The sequence below is a fragment of the Centroberyx gerrardi genome, chromosome 1 (assembly GCF_048128805.1).
Source record: "Centroberyx gerrardi isolate f3 chromosome 1, fCenGer3.hap1.cur.20231027, whole genome shotgun sequence".
NCBI lineage: Eukaryota > Metazoa > Chordata > Actinopteri > Beryciformes > Berycidae > Centroberyx > Centroberyx gerrardi.
In genome coordinates this window covers 30566448-30587182 of record NC_135997.1, presented here as the reverse complement: position 1 = coordinate 30587182, position 20735 = coordinate 30566448, and the positions used below count along the sequence as shown (strand labels likewise).

The 20735-nt window shown below is 40.5% G+C and overlaps 1 protein-coding gene across 1 annotated transcript; it reads left to right on the top strand.

Moving 5' to 3' along the window:
* Positions 1-1618: 1618 nt before the first annotated feature.
* aldh1a3 (aldehyde dehydrogenase 1 family, member A3) lies at positions 1619-20388 on the top strand. Its single transcript, XM_071908919.2, has 13 exons — positions 1619-1757; positions 2005-2109; positions 2778-2918; positions 5402-5531; positions 8738-8799; positions 10703-10831; positions 11547-11660; positions 13479-13581; positions 14765-14949; positions 15729-15893; positions 16637-16794; positions 18264-18338; positions 18456-20388. The coding sequence occupies exons 1-13, from the start codon at positions 1659-1661 to the stop codon at positions 18523-18525; spliced, it is 1536 nt and encodes a 511-aa protein (XP_071765020.1). The 5' UTR covers positions 1619-1658; the 3' UTR covers positions 18526-20388.
* Positions 20389-20735: the final 347 nt, after the last annotated feature.

The window sequence follows — 20735 nt, the reverse complement described above, 5'->3', positions numbered from 1 at the left end:
ACTCTGTGTTTTTTCTGTTAAATGGTATTTAACCAATAACAAGTTCTCAACAAAAGACACAATGCTGCAATTAGCTGTCTGGGTAGTGATTCTAATTGGCCTTGAAGCCTGCTGATGGGAGGAGACTTGACCTTCATTAGAAGGTGTGCAGCGCCAATTAGCCTGGGCAGCCAAGCCTGGAGGACGAGGTCACCTGGCTCCACTTTCCCACGGCAGGACGTGCTCCTCACCCACAGTCATCTAGATAATTGAATATTCACTTTTTTACAAGAAAAATGCACCATCCAGTAGCGGCAGCTCACCTAGGCGTCCACCCTGCTGGTGTGTTCAGGTCGGCTGTCATGTGATCCGCAGGTCAGCGGAGTGTTTATGGTCAAACGGCCAAGTGGAAAGAAAGCACGCAGCGTTGGATTTCTCACCGCCTGATAATCCCTCAAATTGTTTTAGAAATCAACGCATCACTTCCAGAGCAAGTTCCAGCTTATTTGCATGAGTCTGGGCCCGTGCTTTGCATTTCATATTGTTTTCCCTGACTTATCCTGCTGAGGCCTTTCCTTTCCTGTTTCACCCCCCCACCCCACCCCTACACACACACATATCTCTTCCTCTCTCTCTGTCCCTCTGTCCCTCTCTCTCTCTGGGTCTCTCCCTCCTTTCGCTCAACCCCTTTTGAGTCTCTCTCTCTCATTATGAAGTGTTAGAAAGTTGCTGAAGTGAGAAATGAGCCTGTGAAAGCTCGTTGTCCTAATTAAACTTTGACATGAAGAGTGACAAGAAGCGACGAAGGGGAAACAATAGCAGACTGTGTTTGAGTACGAGTCCAGAGCGAGCGAGCAGCTTTGTCCCCAAGAACAAAAGCATTTGTTTGCATGTGTTCAACTCCATTCAACTTCACCAGGCCCAGGTGCAAAAACCAACTTTGCGAGGAACATCACAACTCATCACACCTTTGCACGGTTGATGAACGGCCCGCAGTCGCTCCAAATAGGCCGACAGAAGCAGATCAAAGCTGCCGTGTTGCAATGTAAATATTGTGCAGCAGAATGAATTCGCTCTCATTACTTTCATTGCCTGGACTGAAAGACACAGCCAATAACTCAGGTGTGAAATTTTACTCTTGACTCTCTCAATTATGGAGCGTTCACACACACACACACACACACACACACACACACACACACACACACACACACACACACACACACACAAGGGCTGTTTAGCTGCTAATGATTGTGAGCTCGGCCTGGTATGCTGGATTTTCAATTACATCCCACCAATTAGAATGGTGCAAAATGAGAATGCACTGCAATTATTATCTTCAAGACTGGAAATGGCAACTGTTGCTGCCTGACAGTCTTGCTTTACTGTATCTACAGGAAGGAGGTAAAACCACATGGCCAACATCTCCCCAAGTTCAAGTCTTTATGCATCCAGTATTAGGGATTATTACAGTAAACGGCTGCAGGATATTTCCAGGCTGCTGCAAGAACAAGATTCCCCTCAGATAAGGGCTCTTGATATTTTGATAGGGGCGGAGTGTCAACTGTTGTGTGAGGAGGGAGGAACTCCACATTCTTATAAAAGCCTGTGGATGAGCTGACAGTGTTGAGTAGACAGAGAGCAGACAGACTGGCTGTGGACTGTACTGCTGACCCAGAATGGCCCAGAATGGAACAGCAGAGAATGGAGTGGCCGAAGGAATCCCTGCTATAGCTTTTCCCCAGCCTGTCAAAGTCCAGGACATCAGACACACCAAGGTAAGAAGGCTCTACATAGAAACCAAGCTCATGAAATACTGCACGGTATTTAATTAGAGATGGTTAAAGCATTGTTCACTCATTGTGCTTTTATTAACGTTAGTCACAGTGTTAAATCTTGAGACATCATGCAGGCTCAGATGTCAGAATAGGCTTCTGTCAAAGCCATGGCAAGTGTCTTCTGTCAGAAATAATGACAAATATGACTTTGGGTTATGGTGAAGATGTCTGCAAACACTTTCCACAGATTTTTATCAACAATGAATGGCACACATCCAGCAGAGGGAGGACATTTCCAACTTTCAACCCAGCAACAGGTGTCAAAATCTGTGATGTGGAGGAAGCAGACAAAGTAAGAATAGATCGATTTCAGCTCCACAAGGTTCATTTTACCTGCTTTAGGCCTACATACTGTACCAGTGAATAATGACTTCAAATAAGCCTTTAAATGAACTTTAAACCTCAGCCTTATTTTGTTTGTACTTAATTGCGTTGGCTGTAGCCCCATATGAGAGAGCGTCAAGACCAAACTTCATTCAAAATATGACAATTTAAGGTTATCTTGCTTATCAGCAGAAGTGTCTATCTAGTAGAGCATGACTTAATAACATTTACAAATCGTTAAGATCTTCTGGTAAAATCGGCACACATACAATCCACAAAGCAGCACGTTATTTCAATAAAATCTCAACTTTTAGAATTGGTTCACACTGTTCCCTACCACAGAGTATTTGATGAAGGAAGATTGTGAGAATAACATGACTACCAGTTCTAGAAGTAAAAAAAAAAATCAAAAAATGCTGCTTTATATGTTGGGTGTATGCCGAATTGAAGAGTGGCTCTTAACGTTTCAGAAAAGATCTTAAGTCAAATTTTTGGTGGTAGCCTAATTTTGCCGATAAGCAAGGCCAAATTACATTGCCAGATTTTTTAACTGAATTTGCTATAAGTCTCTCCCCATACAAGAGAACGGCATAGCCTATCCGGACCTGCTTTATCCTGCTTCATTTCTCTGTTCAGGAAGACGTGGACAAGGCGGTAGAGGCAGCCAAGGCGGCCGAGCAGAGAGGCTCTCCGTGGCGGAGGATGGACGCGTCCAGCCGGGGGAGACTGCTGCACAAACTAGCCGACCTGATGGAGAGGGACCGGCTACTGCTGGCGGTGGGCTCATTCCCCATGCTTTCTATGGCTAGATGTAGTCTGTGACACCAAAGTCCATTTCAAAATCTGGGAATTTACTGTTGTCTTCCTTATCGGCAAACGCAGGCTACGTAGGCTACCAACCTGGGAAACATGACAAGACTTTTTCTCAGTTGTTAAGAGACACTCTTAAATTCGGTATACATCCAAGCAACACTTATTTAAGTAAAATTTAACCTTTTTATGTTGTTCACCCAATCTTCTTCCACGAAAATACACCGTGATGTGCGACAGCAAGGAGCGTGAAGCAATTATAAAAGTTGATTTTTTTTAAAGAAGTGCTGCTTGGTGAATCATCTATATGCCGAATTTACTAGAAGACCCCCAAAATTATAAAAAGTCTTAAGTCATGTTCTACCAGGTATGTATGTTTGCCAATAAAGCAAGTAAACAATAAATTGCCAAATTTTTTAATGGATTTAGGGTGATGTTCTCTCCACAGAAGAGAGCGGCACGTATTGAGGCTTGAGTCGCGCCAGGGTCACACTAATAAAGTTTAGATCTCAGTCTTTCAGGTAGAAGAATATTCTTACAGTTTCTCAATTCATAAAACAAGTCCCAAGAGCAAGTAAATTCAATTCAATAGGAGTTATGGCAAAGAAGGCTACCTGCATCAAATATAATTTGCCACAACAACTACCAAAACTTGTGAACAAGTGGAGCAATGACTGGTGACTGACAATATATTATTGTTATTATTTGATCAATGCCATGAATTATTAGACATATTGATTAAGAGGATAGGCTATTATTATTATTATTATTATTATTATTATTATTAGGTTATTTGGGCAATGTGATAAATTATTAGACATAGGTCACCAAACTATCAGGAACATTGGTCCTGAATGATCCCTGATGTGATTTTTTTGCTCACAAATATATTTTATCCATAATTTTTGCTTGATCTTTGCTCTCTCTTATAATGATTAAAAAAAAAACCTGCACTGTCAAATTTGGACTCACTTAGGCTGTAAGGTATCATGACCATATCTTGCAATATCCAATTGACGCCCATGTTATTGTCTCATGCCTACACTGAGTAACAATAATAACAGGTCTAGTTAGAATTGACAGCACATTTCTTTGCTAGGCATTGCTTGTGGTTTAGATATTTTTTTCTTTTACAACAATAGATCTCAATTATAAAGTAAATTATGTTACATAACTAGGCAACTGTAAAACTCTGGGATTTCCCTACAGTTGAAAAATGTCCATCTGCTGTTGCCTTATTCATGATATTGACTTGTTCATATCAGGGATTGGCCCTTATTATTGCATGACATCATGACAACCCCCCTCCACACCCCCAATCTCTCTCTCTTTATGTAATGATTGCTAGATTTTACTTTCCCTCTCCCTCAGATATTGTTTGTAATGAAATCCCCGTTGCTGTGCCTTTTCACTCTGTTGAGCTGCCAGGTTGCATTAAGAGTTAGATTTGTAAATGAACCCTTACAGATGTGAGTGAAGTAATAATATGAGATTGCATGTGACTGCTAATTGCAAACATGTTCTGGAGTGGTAGTGTGCAGGGCTATGGCTAATTACACTAAACTCCCAGCTCTGTTTGGGGAAATAAAGACCAGATTCGGGCCATTTTAAAGGTACAGTGAAAGGCGTACAGTATCTGCTGGAGCTTCAGAGCCACGGTGCTTTGCTTTTTCTTATCTTTTCTTTTGCAGTGAAGTGAAAATGACTCCAGCAAACATCGGAACAAATCGTGTTTGACACATGTTAGTTTGTGATATACTGTATAGAGTTTATCACAAATTTGATTTTGGAAATTCAAGTCTAATACTCTTCGAATGGGATATCTGAGTTGAGTTATTATGGCTAAACTTATTGAATTACAGATTTTTTTTTTTTTTTTGTCAATTAGTTTTGCATGCATGTCTAATCGCCATGTATTTCTCAAGATACTGTACATTGGAATGGGCTTACTTTAAAGGCCGTGGCTGATATCCCACCGCACCACCCTTGGCTCCACACAGGAACAGCCTCGCCAGCTATTTCAGCCTCGCAGAACTCACTGCCTTTGTTCAGCCTTAGATTAATTCACCATTATTATAATCATTATTATTATTGTTGTATCTGGAACCAAGAAGTCTCGCAGCATATTAAATTCCTGGTATATAACGGAGTATAAAACATTGTTTTATAGCAACCAGTGAATTGATGGGCAACATGCAGTGTGCAAGAGTTGAGAAAACAAGCAGAGTTTTTTATAAAGGGGATAGATGATAGATGATAGATGGTATTGGTATGATTCTTTATGACAGCTAATAAACCATAAGACCTTACTAGTAGTGGGGTGGCAGGGTAACCTAGTGGTTTGAGAGACTGTCCTGTACCTTGCACTGGAAAAAAGAGTCACCTAAATGCCTAAAAAAAATGTTATGACAGAGTTTTGATCAGTGATTGTAGTTTTCCTGCCTCTTTAGACCATGGAGACTATGGACACAGGGAAACCCTTCCTGCAGTCTTTCTTCGTTGACCTGGACGGCAGCATCAAAACCCTTCGCTACTACGCTGGCTGGGCTGACAAGATACATGGCAAAAGCTTGCCTGTAGGTGAGTGTGCATGTCTGCTGCTTTTGACTTTTAAAAATGAGTTTTACAAGAATCTGTTTTTGCCGTGCATCAGGGTTTGACCAATGTATGTTTTCTAATGGCTGATATTTTTGGGTTGAAGCTGATGATAGCTGATATTTTGTGCCCATATTTTGTGCTCATTTTCAGTATCTTTAAATGGACCATTTTTCATGCCAAATATTCTAAAAAATACTGGGATTCTGTGTTTCCCCCAGAAGCCTCTGAAACAGCATTTAGACCATCATGGGACACTAAAACTCTCCATTGAAAGCCAGACTAATGAAATTCCTTTAGGTGGGGTAGCAGCTCCTTAAGGCAGGGTGAAGCAGGTTACATGTCAGGCTTTATAGACTGACACCCTGAAGCTGTTGTGTAAAATCATATCCTCACCTTGATCATATCGGAGGTGGACAACCTTAGTGTGCATGATTCCTCGGGACGCCCCTGGGCCATTTTATTTTATTAGCCCACTATTGAATTGCACCGCTAGGAAACAAGTTAATTAGACCAAGTCACTCTACCAGGCTCAGGATTGTCCACAGCCCTGGGTGGTATCTCCTCCAGCCTCTTAATACTTCCCCCCTCCTCTTGTCAGATCCAACCTCGCGTCTACTCTGCCACTGCAGGACGGCAGATAGACAAAACATGCTCGCCTCTTTCCTCTCGATTAGATCCCAATAGAGTGGTGAGAGACGAAAGGCCCGGCAGGACAAAAGGAAGAGGAAGAGGGAGTGATGGTAATCAGTGAAGTGCAACAGTCTGGGAGGATTAACACACAATCAGACACTCCACATCAGTGCCTGCTCAACGCCTCGGCGGCCCAGGAGCCGCTCGGCCAGTAATCCCTAGTTTCATACCGGAGCAAGATGAGGACAGTGTAGTTGTGGTTTTGTATGAAAACTGCATGGTTGTAGGCTGAATACACTCAGAGGATAGCAGATAGGAGTTTTAGTTCTACAAGCATTTCTTGGCAGTAGAGCTGCTCTGGGGGCAGAAATAATCTCATTGGTTAAACTAGGCTATACCTCAGTGGGGGGAATGAAAGAACCACAGTTTCTCTGGCTAAGTAACTATTAAGACTGAAGCCGTTTGAAAAAGGCAAGAGGTAAGAGAGGAGGAAGCTAATATGAAGCCTAGCACTCTGCTACTAACTGAAAAATAAATGCAGTCTAGTCATACTAAGTTATCTAGGTTAGCTAGTTAGCCTAGCTGACCTTCCGAGTTCAAACCAGCCTAGCCTAGACCACTGAAGCATGACATAAAGTTTCTGCCCAAATAAGGGATTCCGATTCCATTGCATTGTCAGACTAATGGCAAAATGAATAGGGGTGTAAAATGTTGTTATTGCCTCTAGTGCGACACCAACACTGATTATTTTGCTTAAGATGCTTGGATTTCAGTTTTCTTTATTTGTTAAGGCAGCGTGGAACCAGTTTTGAAGCCGCAATGAAAAAAAAAAAGCTAGCATTAACTAGCTTAGCATTTCAGCATTTGACGTTGACGTCGCACCTGCTCTGCTCCCATGACACAACATCTGCACCTAGTAGAATTTTTTTTTTTTTTTTTTTAAAGAAGCCATTGCCATTTATATGTTTTATTTATATTTTGACCAGAGTTCCTTCTTCGCCATTCAAGTTTGCCAGTTAGCTAATTTAGCTAACTGAAAAACTGTGGTTCTTTGGCTCCACCCATTGAGGTTTAACTCAACCAATGAGATTATTTCTGCCTCCAGAACAGCTTTGTTTATAGAACTAAAACTCCAATCTGCCGGAGGATACGTGAATGTGTATATGAGTTTGTAATAAGGAGCGTTTGCCAGCCCACTAAACCTAGGCCTGAGGCTGCCTGTCTGACTGTGTATCTTGTGTTATGTGATGATAGCGATTCCCCCTTACATGTTTTGTATGAGGACATTCCCCATTGACTCCCCCGCTATGTAAATGTAGCATTTGATGAGCTGTTTAACTTGGGCTCTCCCAAGATAATGGGAGCCTGAGATGAGAATTGTTATGGGGGAGTCTCCCAGTCTGTGATCAGCCTCATGGGAAACTGGAGAAGGTCAAGGCGCAGACTGGGAGGCCAGGTTTGACCAGTTATCTGCTGAGCCTCTGACACATTCATCTACAAAATATCACATACACATGGAAGGCGAGTAAAGTGGAAGATTGTGGGTATTAATGTCACCACTAGTGTTGTGATTGATATGGGTTTTTGAATGCCAATGCCAACGCTGATATTTTTCGGATTTAATCTCTTTTGCCAATATTCAGTTTCTTTAAATTGGACCATTTTCATGCCAAAACTTTCCAAAACATTACAGGGATTCAGTGTTTCCTTTGGCAGGATTGAAAACTGTCTGAAACAGCATTTAGACTCTAAAACGCTCCATTGAAACCCATGCTACTATTACTACTAGGCTACTATTACTACTACTACTAATCCTACTAATAATAATAATATTATATTCATATACTGTGTGGATTTCAACTAGAATGTCACATTAGAATCAATTCAGGTTAAGGATTTCCCATAGACAACCAGTATAGTATTGATCAATTCTACAATAAATATGTAATAAAAACAAACTAAATCATGTCAGAGGTGGACAACACAGATTTTTAATAAAAGCCCATTATCAGCATGATTTATTGGCAAAACAATGTATTGGTCTAACCCTAAAAGAGAGTTTAGTGTTCTTTCAGTTAAGTGATTTCCCAAGCAGAGGTGTTGTTGATATGATTTACTGAGGGGTGAAATGCACATGATTTACAACTCACTGCATCCCAATTAAAACAGGAGAAGGGTGTAGAAAGGAGGAAGGGAGAGGTTTTAATTGCCCCATCCTTTCCAAAAATGTTAAGGGTAACGTTGCCCACATACAAAGTGTAGGCCGGGTAGTTGAGTGTCCCAAAATTAGAAATAGTGTGGAAAAATTCTGAACATACTGAATCAGTTACATATTTAAAGGTTGAAACATTTTCTCAGGGAGTGACTTTTACATTGTCGATAACCTGTCCTCACTTTACCTACAATTTACACCCATTTCATAACAGTAGCCTGAAGCAATAGAGGCAAAAGAGTATAGAAAATAAAATATATATGAGCTGTGGGTACAGTGCACAGGTAGAAACCCACAGGTCCAAAACAGGGGATAAAAATGATTGTGCTGTTGCTCCTCTTCACAGATGAAAGCTTTATGTGTTTCACCAAACACGAGCCTGTTGGCGTATGCGGAGCCATCATTCCAGTAAGTAAAAAGTGGATCTGTTTTTAATTTATGAGTAATAATGTATAACAATAATTCATTTTACTTTGGCATGGTGTGAAAAAGACCTCAGAGAAAATGAAATGCACGCACTTAGTGGCACACAAATAGAATAAAAACATCACGTTGCTGTCTGTAGTGTGTGTGTGTGTGTATGTGTGTGTGTGTGTGTGTGTGTCATTATTGTGTTGAGGAAATCCAGTAAAAGGTATTCTTTCCAGGATGTCTGAGAATTTTGCTGTAATGCAATCTGTTCCTAATAAGCGTAAGGAACACAGAGCGTTGCACAATATATAATTTATAACCTCAGGAAATAGAATCCAAGGCAGCGTTATCTGGGTGTCAGTGCCAAGGTCTGATAGGCCGACACACACGCCTATGGCACAATGCTCAGCTGCGGTCTGGCATATATCTACATATGGTTAATAATCATCATACATCAGATTTAGGTATGGCATCAGAGCCTCAATCGCAGCAGGACGCTTAAACGCAAAGTGGTTCTCAATCCTTAAGCGCGCGGCTCCATCATTTACTCAAGTAACATCTCGAGCTTTCTGGGAAACATATTCAAGCTTAATTGGAACCACTGAAGACTGGAAGACTTAACTTGCAGAAGAAGCATTGATCATAAATGTTTAGTGCAAGCGAGGCAACTGCACTTAATTTGAAAGCCCTGTCTGGATGCGAGGTTGAAATGAAACCCTGGTAAATGTACCAGAAACCTTATCTTAATCTTTGCCCTCCCCAAACAAGACCTCCTCTCTCCTAATCCCTCCAGGGGTATTCTTACAGGAACACACCGCTGCAATCCTGCGCCGCTTGGATTTGCTTTCACACATTGGAATATATGTATTTCTTTTGTTTTTTCCCCCCTCCCTTTCGATAATAACTTCATCAGATTTAGGGTGGGGCAGCGTTTGGTTCTTCACGGTATCGCGTTGCACTTTGTCATGGACGATCCAGACAGGCGCGAGAGTATAATTTCTACATCTTGACAGAATACAGCCATTCAGTTTTTATCTCTGCGCATAAGCCTATAACCTCTAATGTTGCTTTGGCAACAAAGGAACAAAACGGCTGTTGTTTGACATGGGAGATTATATCATAAAAGTGAAATTTATACTGAAGGACGTTGTGTAATTACTAAAAGTACTACTGGCACACACACAACATGAGTCATTGTCAAAGGAAAACAGGAAACCTTTCTCCCGACTTGCGATCCCAAACTCCCTTAATGGCGGTGGCTGTTTCCAAAGTGCTGTAAAAGTTAACAATGCCTAAACAATAAACATTCAGCACTCACATGTATTGCTGTCTAATTTGGGTTTGAGTGCCCAATTATTCATCCATTGGTTTCCAACATGGGAAGGAGCACCTGGAAAATCTTTTTCTACGTTTGTTTACTTTGAATCATCTCCAGCCCCGATGATTTAGTGCTCGTTTTATTATCTTGTATGAGAAAACACTGTGAATTAAATAATCTCTCCGGACCGACAGCCAAGTGATAAAGTGGATTTTGCTCTGGGTTTACTGTGAAAAACCTGAGTAATGATGATGTGTGTGTGTTGCTTGGGCTCATATATGGTTCTAAGCAGGGATGTAGTGGTAAATAAAAAAAGTGGGTAAACTATGACCTCCACAAACATAACAAAAATCAATTATATTTGCAGAAAATCGTAAATTTATACTTGTTTTCCCTCATAAAACCATATCTTCATATAACTGAATCAGTTTGAAGCTACTTACTATGATATATACTATGATTTTACATCATAAAGATTTATGTGATTGATAGTGAAAGTGTCAGTTAAGTTGATTTGTGTAGTTGTTTTTTATGGTATCAGTTAACTTGTGTTCATACGGCTGTGTTTTGTTTCTGTGCCAGTGGAACTTTCCCCTGCTGATGTTCACGTGGAAGATAGCACCGGCCCTGAGCTGTGGAAACACTGTGGTCATCAAGCCGGCGGAGCAGACCCCCCTCACGGCCCTCCACGTTGGATCGCTCATCAAAGAGGTCCGACTTTAGGTCTCAGCGTGCAGAGCGGGGCTGATCCGAGCCGTGGGCTGAGGGACGTTTAGACTCTAAACCACCGGCAGCCCGCCGCTCGCAAAGACTCTGGGCTTTTATTCCTATAGAAAATCCCTGCTTCTTATGTGATTAGACTGCTTCGCTTTTATCATGTTTTGGTAACGATTATGCCCAGCGAAGAGCCACTCTCTGGGCCTAATCACTTACATAGTGATGCCCAAATTGTGGTTCGGGGACTCCCAAGGGTTCTTGAGGGGGTTCTGGGGGGGTCCCTAACAAGAATGAGACATAGTTTGATTTCACTATAATTTCATTAATGTATAAAACTACTATTGTAATCTTAGGTTTACCCCTCACCACTGTTATGTCCTCCAAGTACAGGTCTCTGACCTGTACAGAAATCTTCCCATATGGGTCCCTGGGACTAAATGATATTCTAGTATATTTCTATTTGGGAGATGAAAATCTTTGAGAATCCCTGGACTAGACAAAAAGGAAATATTACCACAGATCCAAATCTTTACCGCAGGTTGGAGATTGACCTTTTGACATCTTGCAATAATATTAAGAGAGAACTCAGTTTACTCAACTTTTCAAATGGAGCCCGTGGGGCTTAATATGTGTCTATTCGGGGGGTCCTTTGGGTTCTCAAATGATTTCATTCCCCTCCACTAACACACCTGCTGGGTTGCCATGTCAGGCGGGATTCCCCCCTGGAGTTGTGAACATCGTGCCAGGGTTTGGTCCCTCAGCAGGAGCAGCCATCGCCAGCCATATGGACATCAGCAAAGTGGCTTTCACCGGCTCTACAGAGGTATGTGAGTGTATGACAAAGCACTTCTGCTACAGGATCAGTATTTTTGACAAATACTGAAAGGTAGATACATTGATAAGAACTTTGAAAATTGAATTTTGTTGGCTCCAAGGCTCCATGCTAGCACTTTAGCATACACTATGTTGAGTGATATTAGGCGCCAGATTCGAAGATCCACCTGGGACACATGAGCCCCCTTTCCACTGAAGGCCAAAAGCCGAAGAACTTTGGCCCAGGAACTCTAGCCTGGAACTTAAGCACTGGGCTAAACTTATTAAAGTGTTTCCACTGAGCAACCTGGTCCCTGCGTAACCATGACAACTAACTTACACAACTGCTTGTCATCAAACATGGCAGACAACGCTGCTATCAAATGTACCGTATAATCGTTAACATTAGTTTGAATTACTTTGTGGGAAGTTTTAAAAAAGAAGAAGGTTGCAGGATGAGGCTAACATCACTCACATAAAAAAACAGTGTCATCGCTGGGCAGTGATTTAAACGCCTACTGAAGGCGTTAAAGTAAAAAAAAACTGCCTTGCCTGCATAAGCAAAGGCATTTTTTTTTTCCTTTAACATTAGTCCTTTACTACTGTGTGTGTCAAACTTGGAAAGTGAGTGATAGTAATTGGGGTATTTTCTAGACAGCTAAATAAGGCCAATGTTGGTTTTAATATACAGTATCAGGCTAAAAAGTTGTGTAGCAAGATGTATTTTTGGGTTTGTTTTTTTTCTAAGATAGCAGCTGAAAGTAATGCAGATTTAAGAATTAACATGTCTAGTTTCTAACAGGTAGATGCTCATTAATGTAGGAATGGCTGCACTCAGTTACAGACGTTACTAGCAACACCCCCTATTTGAAAAATATAGAATGTGATGATGTATAAGCTTCAGGGCTAACAGCTTTGGCCCTGAGGATTTGGAAGGCCCAAGTAGTGGGGCTTGAGTTCCTGGACTAGCCCTGTTTTGGCCTAGGCCAACCCAGTGGAAAGGGGTCAGGAACTCTGGAACTAAGTTCAAGCACCAGGTTTGGCCCTCAGTGGAAAGGGGGCTATGGATGATGTTGGTGTCTATGTTCTAAGTTGACCAACTTGACAAACTACCAAAGACTTGGTGTTTTCCTTTAACCAGATCCCAGTTTGAGGTTTGAGTTTGAGTTTGAAGTGTTCTTGAGCATGACACTGAAACCCCTACCTGCTCACTCATTGTATTTCACTCTCGTAAGCATGTCAGCTAAATGTAAATGTTTTTGGCGAGGTAGCCTGTTGCTTACTATTTTTGACTGAATACAGTGTTTTTCCAGTGGTGCTTTATGAAAAGTACATGACTCTGGGATACCAGCTAATGAGTTCAGTCAGGTTTCTCCTCCTTTCTGTTTACTCTTTTATACTGTGAATATAATTAAATTAAACTGTTAAGTATATAGCCTATAAAGGGAAAATCAAATTGCAGAAATAACTTCCATTGCTTTATCGGGAACACAAAAAGTTTTAAAAAGTGGTTAATAGGTGTACAGAAGTCTTTTGATGCCCTTGGACACATCATCAGTGATGTAAAAAAAACAAAAAAACAATAAAATATCATTGTCATCAGTATTGTAAATCCATACCCTCATGTTGATCCACACCTATCTTCAAGTACGGCCTACCACCCAGCCCTGTGTTGCTGTGACACAGCGATGCCACATTGCAAAACACTCACATCCCCAAGACACTGATCTCTTTGGTGCTGTTATTATGCAAACGAGTCTCGTTTTATTATTACTCCTGACACATTGATGCATGACTTCCCCCTTGTGATCCGCCCTCTTGTCCGCAGGTTGGCCAGCTGATCAAAGAGGCTGCGGCCAAAAGTAATCTGAAAAGAGTGACTCTGGAGCTGGGAGGGAAGAACCCCTGCATTGTGTTTGCTGACTCAGACTGTAAGTAATGTGGTTAGCTTTCTGTCTCTCTAAAGCTCCAACGCTCAGACGCAACAAAGGAGATTTTGTGTGTGTGTGTGTGTGTGTGTTGAGAGAGAAAGGGGGAGAGAGAGTTAGCTTACCTTTGCTTTTACTTTTCATTGAGGCGGTCGTTAGGCATGCATAATATAGACAAAATATTATCTTGTGATTATTTTGATGGGCACTGGAGTCGCAATAAGACCTGCAATATGTTTTTTTAAAGCCGCACTTGTCACACCTTGGCGGCCCCAAGAGGCAGCGAGAGATAATGTTTTGAATTTTTGAAAGTTTGAAGGACTTCATTACCCAGAAACTCTGCAACGTGACATCAGTAAAGAGATGCTGTGTTCAGAAAAGCAGCTCAAATCCAAATTTTTTGCATATTCGTTACAAGTCAGATGTACGATGTGATACAGCGAGAAATCCATCATAGAAGAGGCAGAGAGACCAGTTTCTCCACTGACAGTAGTCTCAATAGACCAGAATGCAATGCAGCCACAAGACATGTTGTGTGTTGAGTCAGGAGTGACTGGAAAAAGTCTCACTCTCTTGTTCTTACTAGCACAATCATTATCCCTATTGCTCTCTCCACCTACATGTATAAACTACAGTTCAATACAACAAATTCACGACCCTTCTCTGGGGGTTGTTAAAAGGCATTCTGGGAAATGTAGGAAATCACTAAGTGAAGTAAAAGTAGATGAGGCAGGTTGTGGGACACCGAAAAAGTAAATAACAACATTTCATCACAAAATAACTCCTGGAAATCATCTGGAATTAGAGATTGATGAGATCTAACAGTGTCAGAGGATCCAGTAGGGATCATTTAATGAGACATTTAGATTGGATTCCACACAAGTATGCATGAATCTGATTTTAGTATTATTATTAGTATTAGTGCAAGTATTAGTATTACTATTACATTACGTCTCAATGGAGAGTTTTAGTGTCCCACGATGGTCTTAATGTGGTTTCCACATTAAGGCTTTTCCACCCTGACAAGAATACAATTCTGGGGATTTTTTTTTTAGTCTAATTTAAAGATATTGTTTATTGCTACTGTCCATTTCATTCCAAAAATATCAGTATCAGCCTTCATAAACCCATAACAGTTGAAATCTACTGTCAATATAAACCCATGTGTTTCTGTGTGTGTGAGCAGTGGAGCTGGCTGTGGAGGAAACCCAGAAAGGGGCTTTCTACAACCAGGGTCAGTGCTGCACGGCTGCATCACGTGTTTTTGTGGAGGAAAGCATCTATGAAGAGTTTGTGCGTCGCAGCGTAGAAAGCGCCAAGAAAATCGTTATAGGAGATCCACTGGACCCACGGACATCACATGGACCGCAGGTAGGGAGTGGCAAAGTACAATTCTGAAATACCTCTAAGGGACTTAGATTATTATGTTTATTGCCCATTTTAGGGGACTTAAAAACATATACTTATGCGTTTCACAGCAAATATCCTATACTGTTTACTCCACATTACTACTAGTACATCTAATATTTGATAGTGAAACTTTACTGATCCCTGTGGGTAAATTGGGTCATTGCAGCTGCAAATAGTAATAACAGGGCACAGCAAAGAAAAATATAGCAAAGTAGTATAACAAAATCTGGGGTATGTAAACATAAAGCACCTGACAATTTCAACACTAAAACATGTTAAATAGAAATGTATTAATAAAATTAAAAGCTTTATAAGGGTGTGCAAAAAAACAGCAGTAGGACATACTGAGGCAAACAAAAAAAGAATGAAAATGATGTGATATGAAAATGTACCAAAAATATGAAATATATGCAGTATGAAAAAAGTGAAAAGTTATAAATGAAAAAATACAGCAAATTATAAAATAAGTAGTTACTTGCAGTTACTTTACTTTACTTGAAGAAAAATGTCATGCCTGCAAAAAAAGAAGAAAATGAAAATATAATTTATCAAAATCACCCACTTTTGGTTTTATACTCAATTTCACTTAATGGCAAAAACATTTCTACTTTGTAGCAGTATTTTGAATGTACAGGAGGGCATACAGGTTTACTTCAGTGAAGGATTCATGCTCTTCTTCCCACCGCTGACCATTCATATTGTATTAATATTCTCCACTTATCCATATGTGGCGTCTCCAGATCGACCGGCAGCAGTTCGACAAGATCGTGGAGCTGATTGAAAGTGGGAAGAAGGAGGGAGCCAGACTGGAGTGTGGAGGAGCAGCGGTGGGGGAGAAAAGCCTTTTCCTCCAGCCCACCGTCTTCTCCAGAGTGAAAGACCACATGCGCATCGCCAAGGAAGAGGTTAGCTCCTGCTTCATTCATACACATGGAACTGACACAGACAGGGACAGTAGTAGGGACATAGAAAGTAATGGTGTGAAAGTAAAGACTGACACCTTGTGGATTTGTGGTTCAATTACACCATGAACCTAAACCAGTGGTTCTCAAAGTGGGATTCAGAGAGCACCCATGGGTCCTTGGGGGGGTTCCAGGGGTCCCTGAGGTGGTTCCAGGGGGTCCACAACAATATGAAGAATAGTTTAATTTCACTACAGTTTAATTCACTACAAATTATCCCTTTAGAGAATGTATAAGCGTGACTATTGAAATCATAGGATTCACTCCCACCACTCTCTCCATGAACAGTGTAGACAGTTAAACAATTCAATACTAAATCAACAACCAGTAAAATCTTCATTTATGGGTCGCTTGGGACTGAATCTGTTCGGAGGTCTAGACTAGACAAAGGGAAAACATGTCCACAGGTCCATACCTTTATCACAGATTATGGTTTTACTTTTTAACATCTTTTTAAGAATAATAATCAGGGATGTAGTGGAGGGTAGACCCACTGTAACTCAGTTTTCACAGCTTTTCATCTGTGGAAAGGGCTTTACCCAAATTTTTAGTCTGATATATGTCTTCATGGGGCTTTCAAGAGGAAAAGATGTACAGTTTAATGTGTTGCTGAATAGTTGATTTTGCAGACAGAAGGTTGGTCATGTTCATCCCATCACATTCTACCACGTCTTTCCCCCCGGTAGATCTTCGGTCCAGTGCAGTGTATATTTAGCTTCAAGAGCCAGCAGGAGGCCATAGAGAGGGCAAACAGCTCGGAGTACGGCCTGGTGGCGGCGGTCTTCACCAGAAGTATGGACCGAGCCCTGTCCGTCTCTGCAGCCCTGGAGACCGGCACTGTCTGGTAAGCCTCCGTTAAATAGCATCTACCTCCCACTTCCACACTCAACGCTATGGCTCATTCACAGATGTTGTTTCCAGACTCTGACTGTTAACTGCTCATGGTGATATAAAGTTTATTTTGGAGCTATGGTTGCAGGACTAGGGTTAGACTGATATATGGGTATGGATATGGATATATTGGCCTTTTATTCAAAATCAGATCTGGTCCAGTCAGTGTCGTCCACCTCTGATATGATGGATATGATGCAGTTTGATTGATTACATATTTAGAACTGATCGATACTACACTGGTTGTCTATGGGAAGCCCTTAACCTGAACTGGTTCTAATGAACCATTTTGATCTGATTCCACACAAGCATGCATGAATATGCTTTATCAGTATTATTATTCTAGGTTTCAATGGAGAGTTTAGTGTCCCATGATGCTTCAGAGGCTTTTCCACCCTGACAAGAATACAATTCTGGAAGAAATCACTGAATACATGACATTTTTTGGAATGTTTGGCATGAAAGTGATCCAGTTTTAAGATATTGAATATCAGTTTGGATTCCACACAAGTATGCATGAATATGTTTTATTCTCATTATAACTATGTTGTGTTTCAATTAAGAGTTTTAGTGTCCCATGGTGTAAATGCTGTTTCAGAGGCTTTTCCACCCTGACAAGAATATAATTCTGGGGGGAGATATTGAAAATTGGCACAAAATATTGGCTATTGGTATCAGCCTTCAAAAGCGCATATTGATGTAACACTAATGTAGACCACAAGATGATCCAGTTTGACTCCTATCATGTCTGAACAAGAGGAGTGATGTGTGATGTGTGCTTAGTGTTGTGTTTAAGCCAACATGGTTTTCCATGTCATCGTACCATTTAACTCTTTAGGATCGTGACCTAAGTTTGTGCCTGAAGGTCACTCTCTATAGCTGGGTTTCCATCCAAGTAGTTTTTGCGAATTATGATGTATGGCATTAGAGAAACTGAATGGCAATGGCAAAATTAAAAATATAAAATCACAAAAAAGCTTTTACATTTGCTTGAAGCAGGATTTTTTTTTTTTGATAAAGAAATTCTGATATAAATAGTGATGGAAACACATTTGTTGGAGAAATAATGATGCAGGTTTAGCATGATAACCTGACGAATGGTACAGTGTCATTTCACAACAGTCTGTATGTCTGTAAAATATCTGTCCAGTGTCCACCACAACCTCCTGAAATATGACCAACATTATCTGACACTAAAGAACAAGAACAACTCACCCAATACTATTCAATATTAATCCATTCTGTTTCATTTTTCTAGTGAATGTGTTTTTTTATGTTCAGGAAGTCTTTTTATTCACTTCGGCCCAGCAAATGGAAACACACCTAGTTCACCTTTTATTTTTTGCGTAAAAAATTGTCAATTGGATGGAAACAGGGCTAATGACAAGTGAAACTAAACAAATGCTCTCTCTGCCTCTCAAGGGTAAACTGCTACAACGCCCTCCATGCCCAGACTCCCTTCGGAGGGTACAAGATGTCAGGCAACGGACGAGAGCTGTAAGAGCCAAGAACCATGACTATGCCTCATTGTTTATATTATTCTTTCATTTTCATCCACTATCTAGCATAATGCACATTGTACAGTGACATGTCTGTTGCCTTTGTGTTCCTCAGCGGCGAGTACGCCCTGGCCGAGTACACCGAGGTGAAAGCAGTGACCATCAAACTGAGTGAAACCCTGTGAGCGGAGCACTTCCCCATCGGGCCGCATCCCAATTCTCTACAATCCATCTTTCCCCCTCCCATTATACTGACATTAGGGTTAGACCGATATATCAGGCCAATAACAATCACATATCATCCAGTCAGTGTTGTCCACTATCAATATGCTGGAGGTGAGGATATGATTTTACTCAACAGTCTGTAAAACCTGACATGAAACCTGCCTCACCCTGCTTTAAGGAGCTGCTAACCCAGCTAAAATAATTTCATCAGTCTGGCTTTCAGTGGAGAGTTTTAGTGTCCCATGATGATCTAAATGCTGTTTCAGTATAGAATACAATTCTAGGGGAAACACTGAATACTTGTTATTTTGGGGGATTTTTTGGCATGAAATTGGTCAAATTTAAATATACAGCATATTGGCATAGTATCAATTGGCAAAGTATCAAATATCATCAACTTCAATCCAAAAATATCAGAATTGGTTATTGGCTTTCAAAGGCCCATATCGGTCGAACCCTAATTGACATGGTGAAAGTAAGTATTTGAGTACATAGATACAGTCGGTGTAGAGTATGTGGAAAACAATCATATCTGACAGTCACTACAGTGAGGAGAAGATCCAGGATCCAGCTTGAACCAGCTAGACATACTGTATGATAAAATGACATAATGCAGTGTGTAGGAAACACATAGAGCTGTTGCTCCCGAAAGATAGCCAATAAAAATGAAAGTGAACTGGACTGGAGTGGAAGAACCGTCCATTCCCTGACAATTCTGTAATTTGACTGACGCCTCTATCTTACACTGGTATTGTTAGTGCCAGTGTTTGTCAAAGTTAAGACCACATTTGCCAGCTTTGACAGCCCAGTGTGACTATAAGGCTGGGTAACAAGTAGTATCAGTCAATAAATAGATTTAGGGGGCATTTTGAAAGCCGATATTTCAATTCTAAAAATTCAAAACAGCCGCCAATTGGCTGCAGCTTGGCCTTTCTGGTGTTAATTCAGAATTTTCTTTTTGTTAGTGCATCTTTAGTCATTAAAATGTTTGATCAAATCCAATTTGAAAGACAAAAATAAATGTGGACTTATTAACATGGCCAGCGATGTCAACTGTAAGTTGTTATACCCATGAGAAAAGTATTGGAAGGAGAGGATATGATGTTTTTGTGGGCGTTCCCTGTCTTGCCGACTGTATCTATTGACACTAATTCTAGTTGTTAAAATAATAACATAACCATTTCCTTGTCTCGTTTCCTACACCTGCTCTCCTGTCTAGTCCAGTTCTTCCACATCATACTGCAGTAGACTGAAGAAATGAGATATATGCACAAGAAAGAATATACTGAATAAATAGCAATATTATATTTTCACATGTATGAGATGAGGGGGATAATGTCAGTGTCATCGATCGATTACATTTGTTTATGAAATCTCTGTTTGTGGGACAATGTGGGATGTGCAGAGAGGAAAAATTCTCGAGAAATTTCTGTTTATCTTTGTAAATGTTGAGTAGGTGATAAATGCAGATAAAAGTACTTTTTTTCCTTTTTGTTTCATACTTATAAGTGTTGATTCTAATATGATGTGACCTAATACAAATGTTCTCTCTGTTGAGCATTTTCCTCCCCTTTCAAATGTTGGAAGGAACTCTGTTTCCTATTCCAAATGAGGTAATATTTACCTCGGAGGTAATATTTTAATACTGTAACAGGAACAATGTTATCATTACATGGATAGTGTGAACATTAACTGACTTTTATCATCCTATATATTTCAATATTTGTTTATTACAACCCATGGGAAACAAGTCTGTCTCTTCATATTTCCTACACTAGTCATCAGCGTTTTATATTTAAATAGAAATTCTAAATAAAAAGAAAGCCAAATGCTTTGTGTTTCACTTTGTCCACCTGATTTATGAGAATGGATTAACAAATAAAAGATAGCCTATTGAAGCTGCCTAATGAAGGCTTCAGTCTCTGGCTGGCGCACACACACACACACACACACACACACACACACACTCAAACAACACAAAAAATTGGTAAGTCTACTATGTTTTGTGATCAAGTCTTTCTCTTTGTATTTTTGGCAGCCATATATGGTATATTGCATGGTAGCCTATATATACATATATAGATGACATCTTGCTTGGGCTCTGATTATTTGCTGTGAAATGGACTTTTTATGGGGAAAAAAACTTAAATTTACCACATATTCCCCCTTA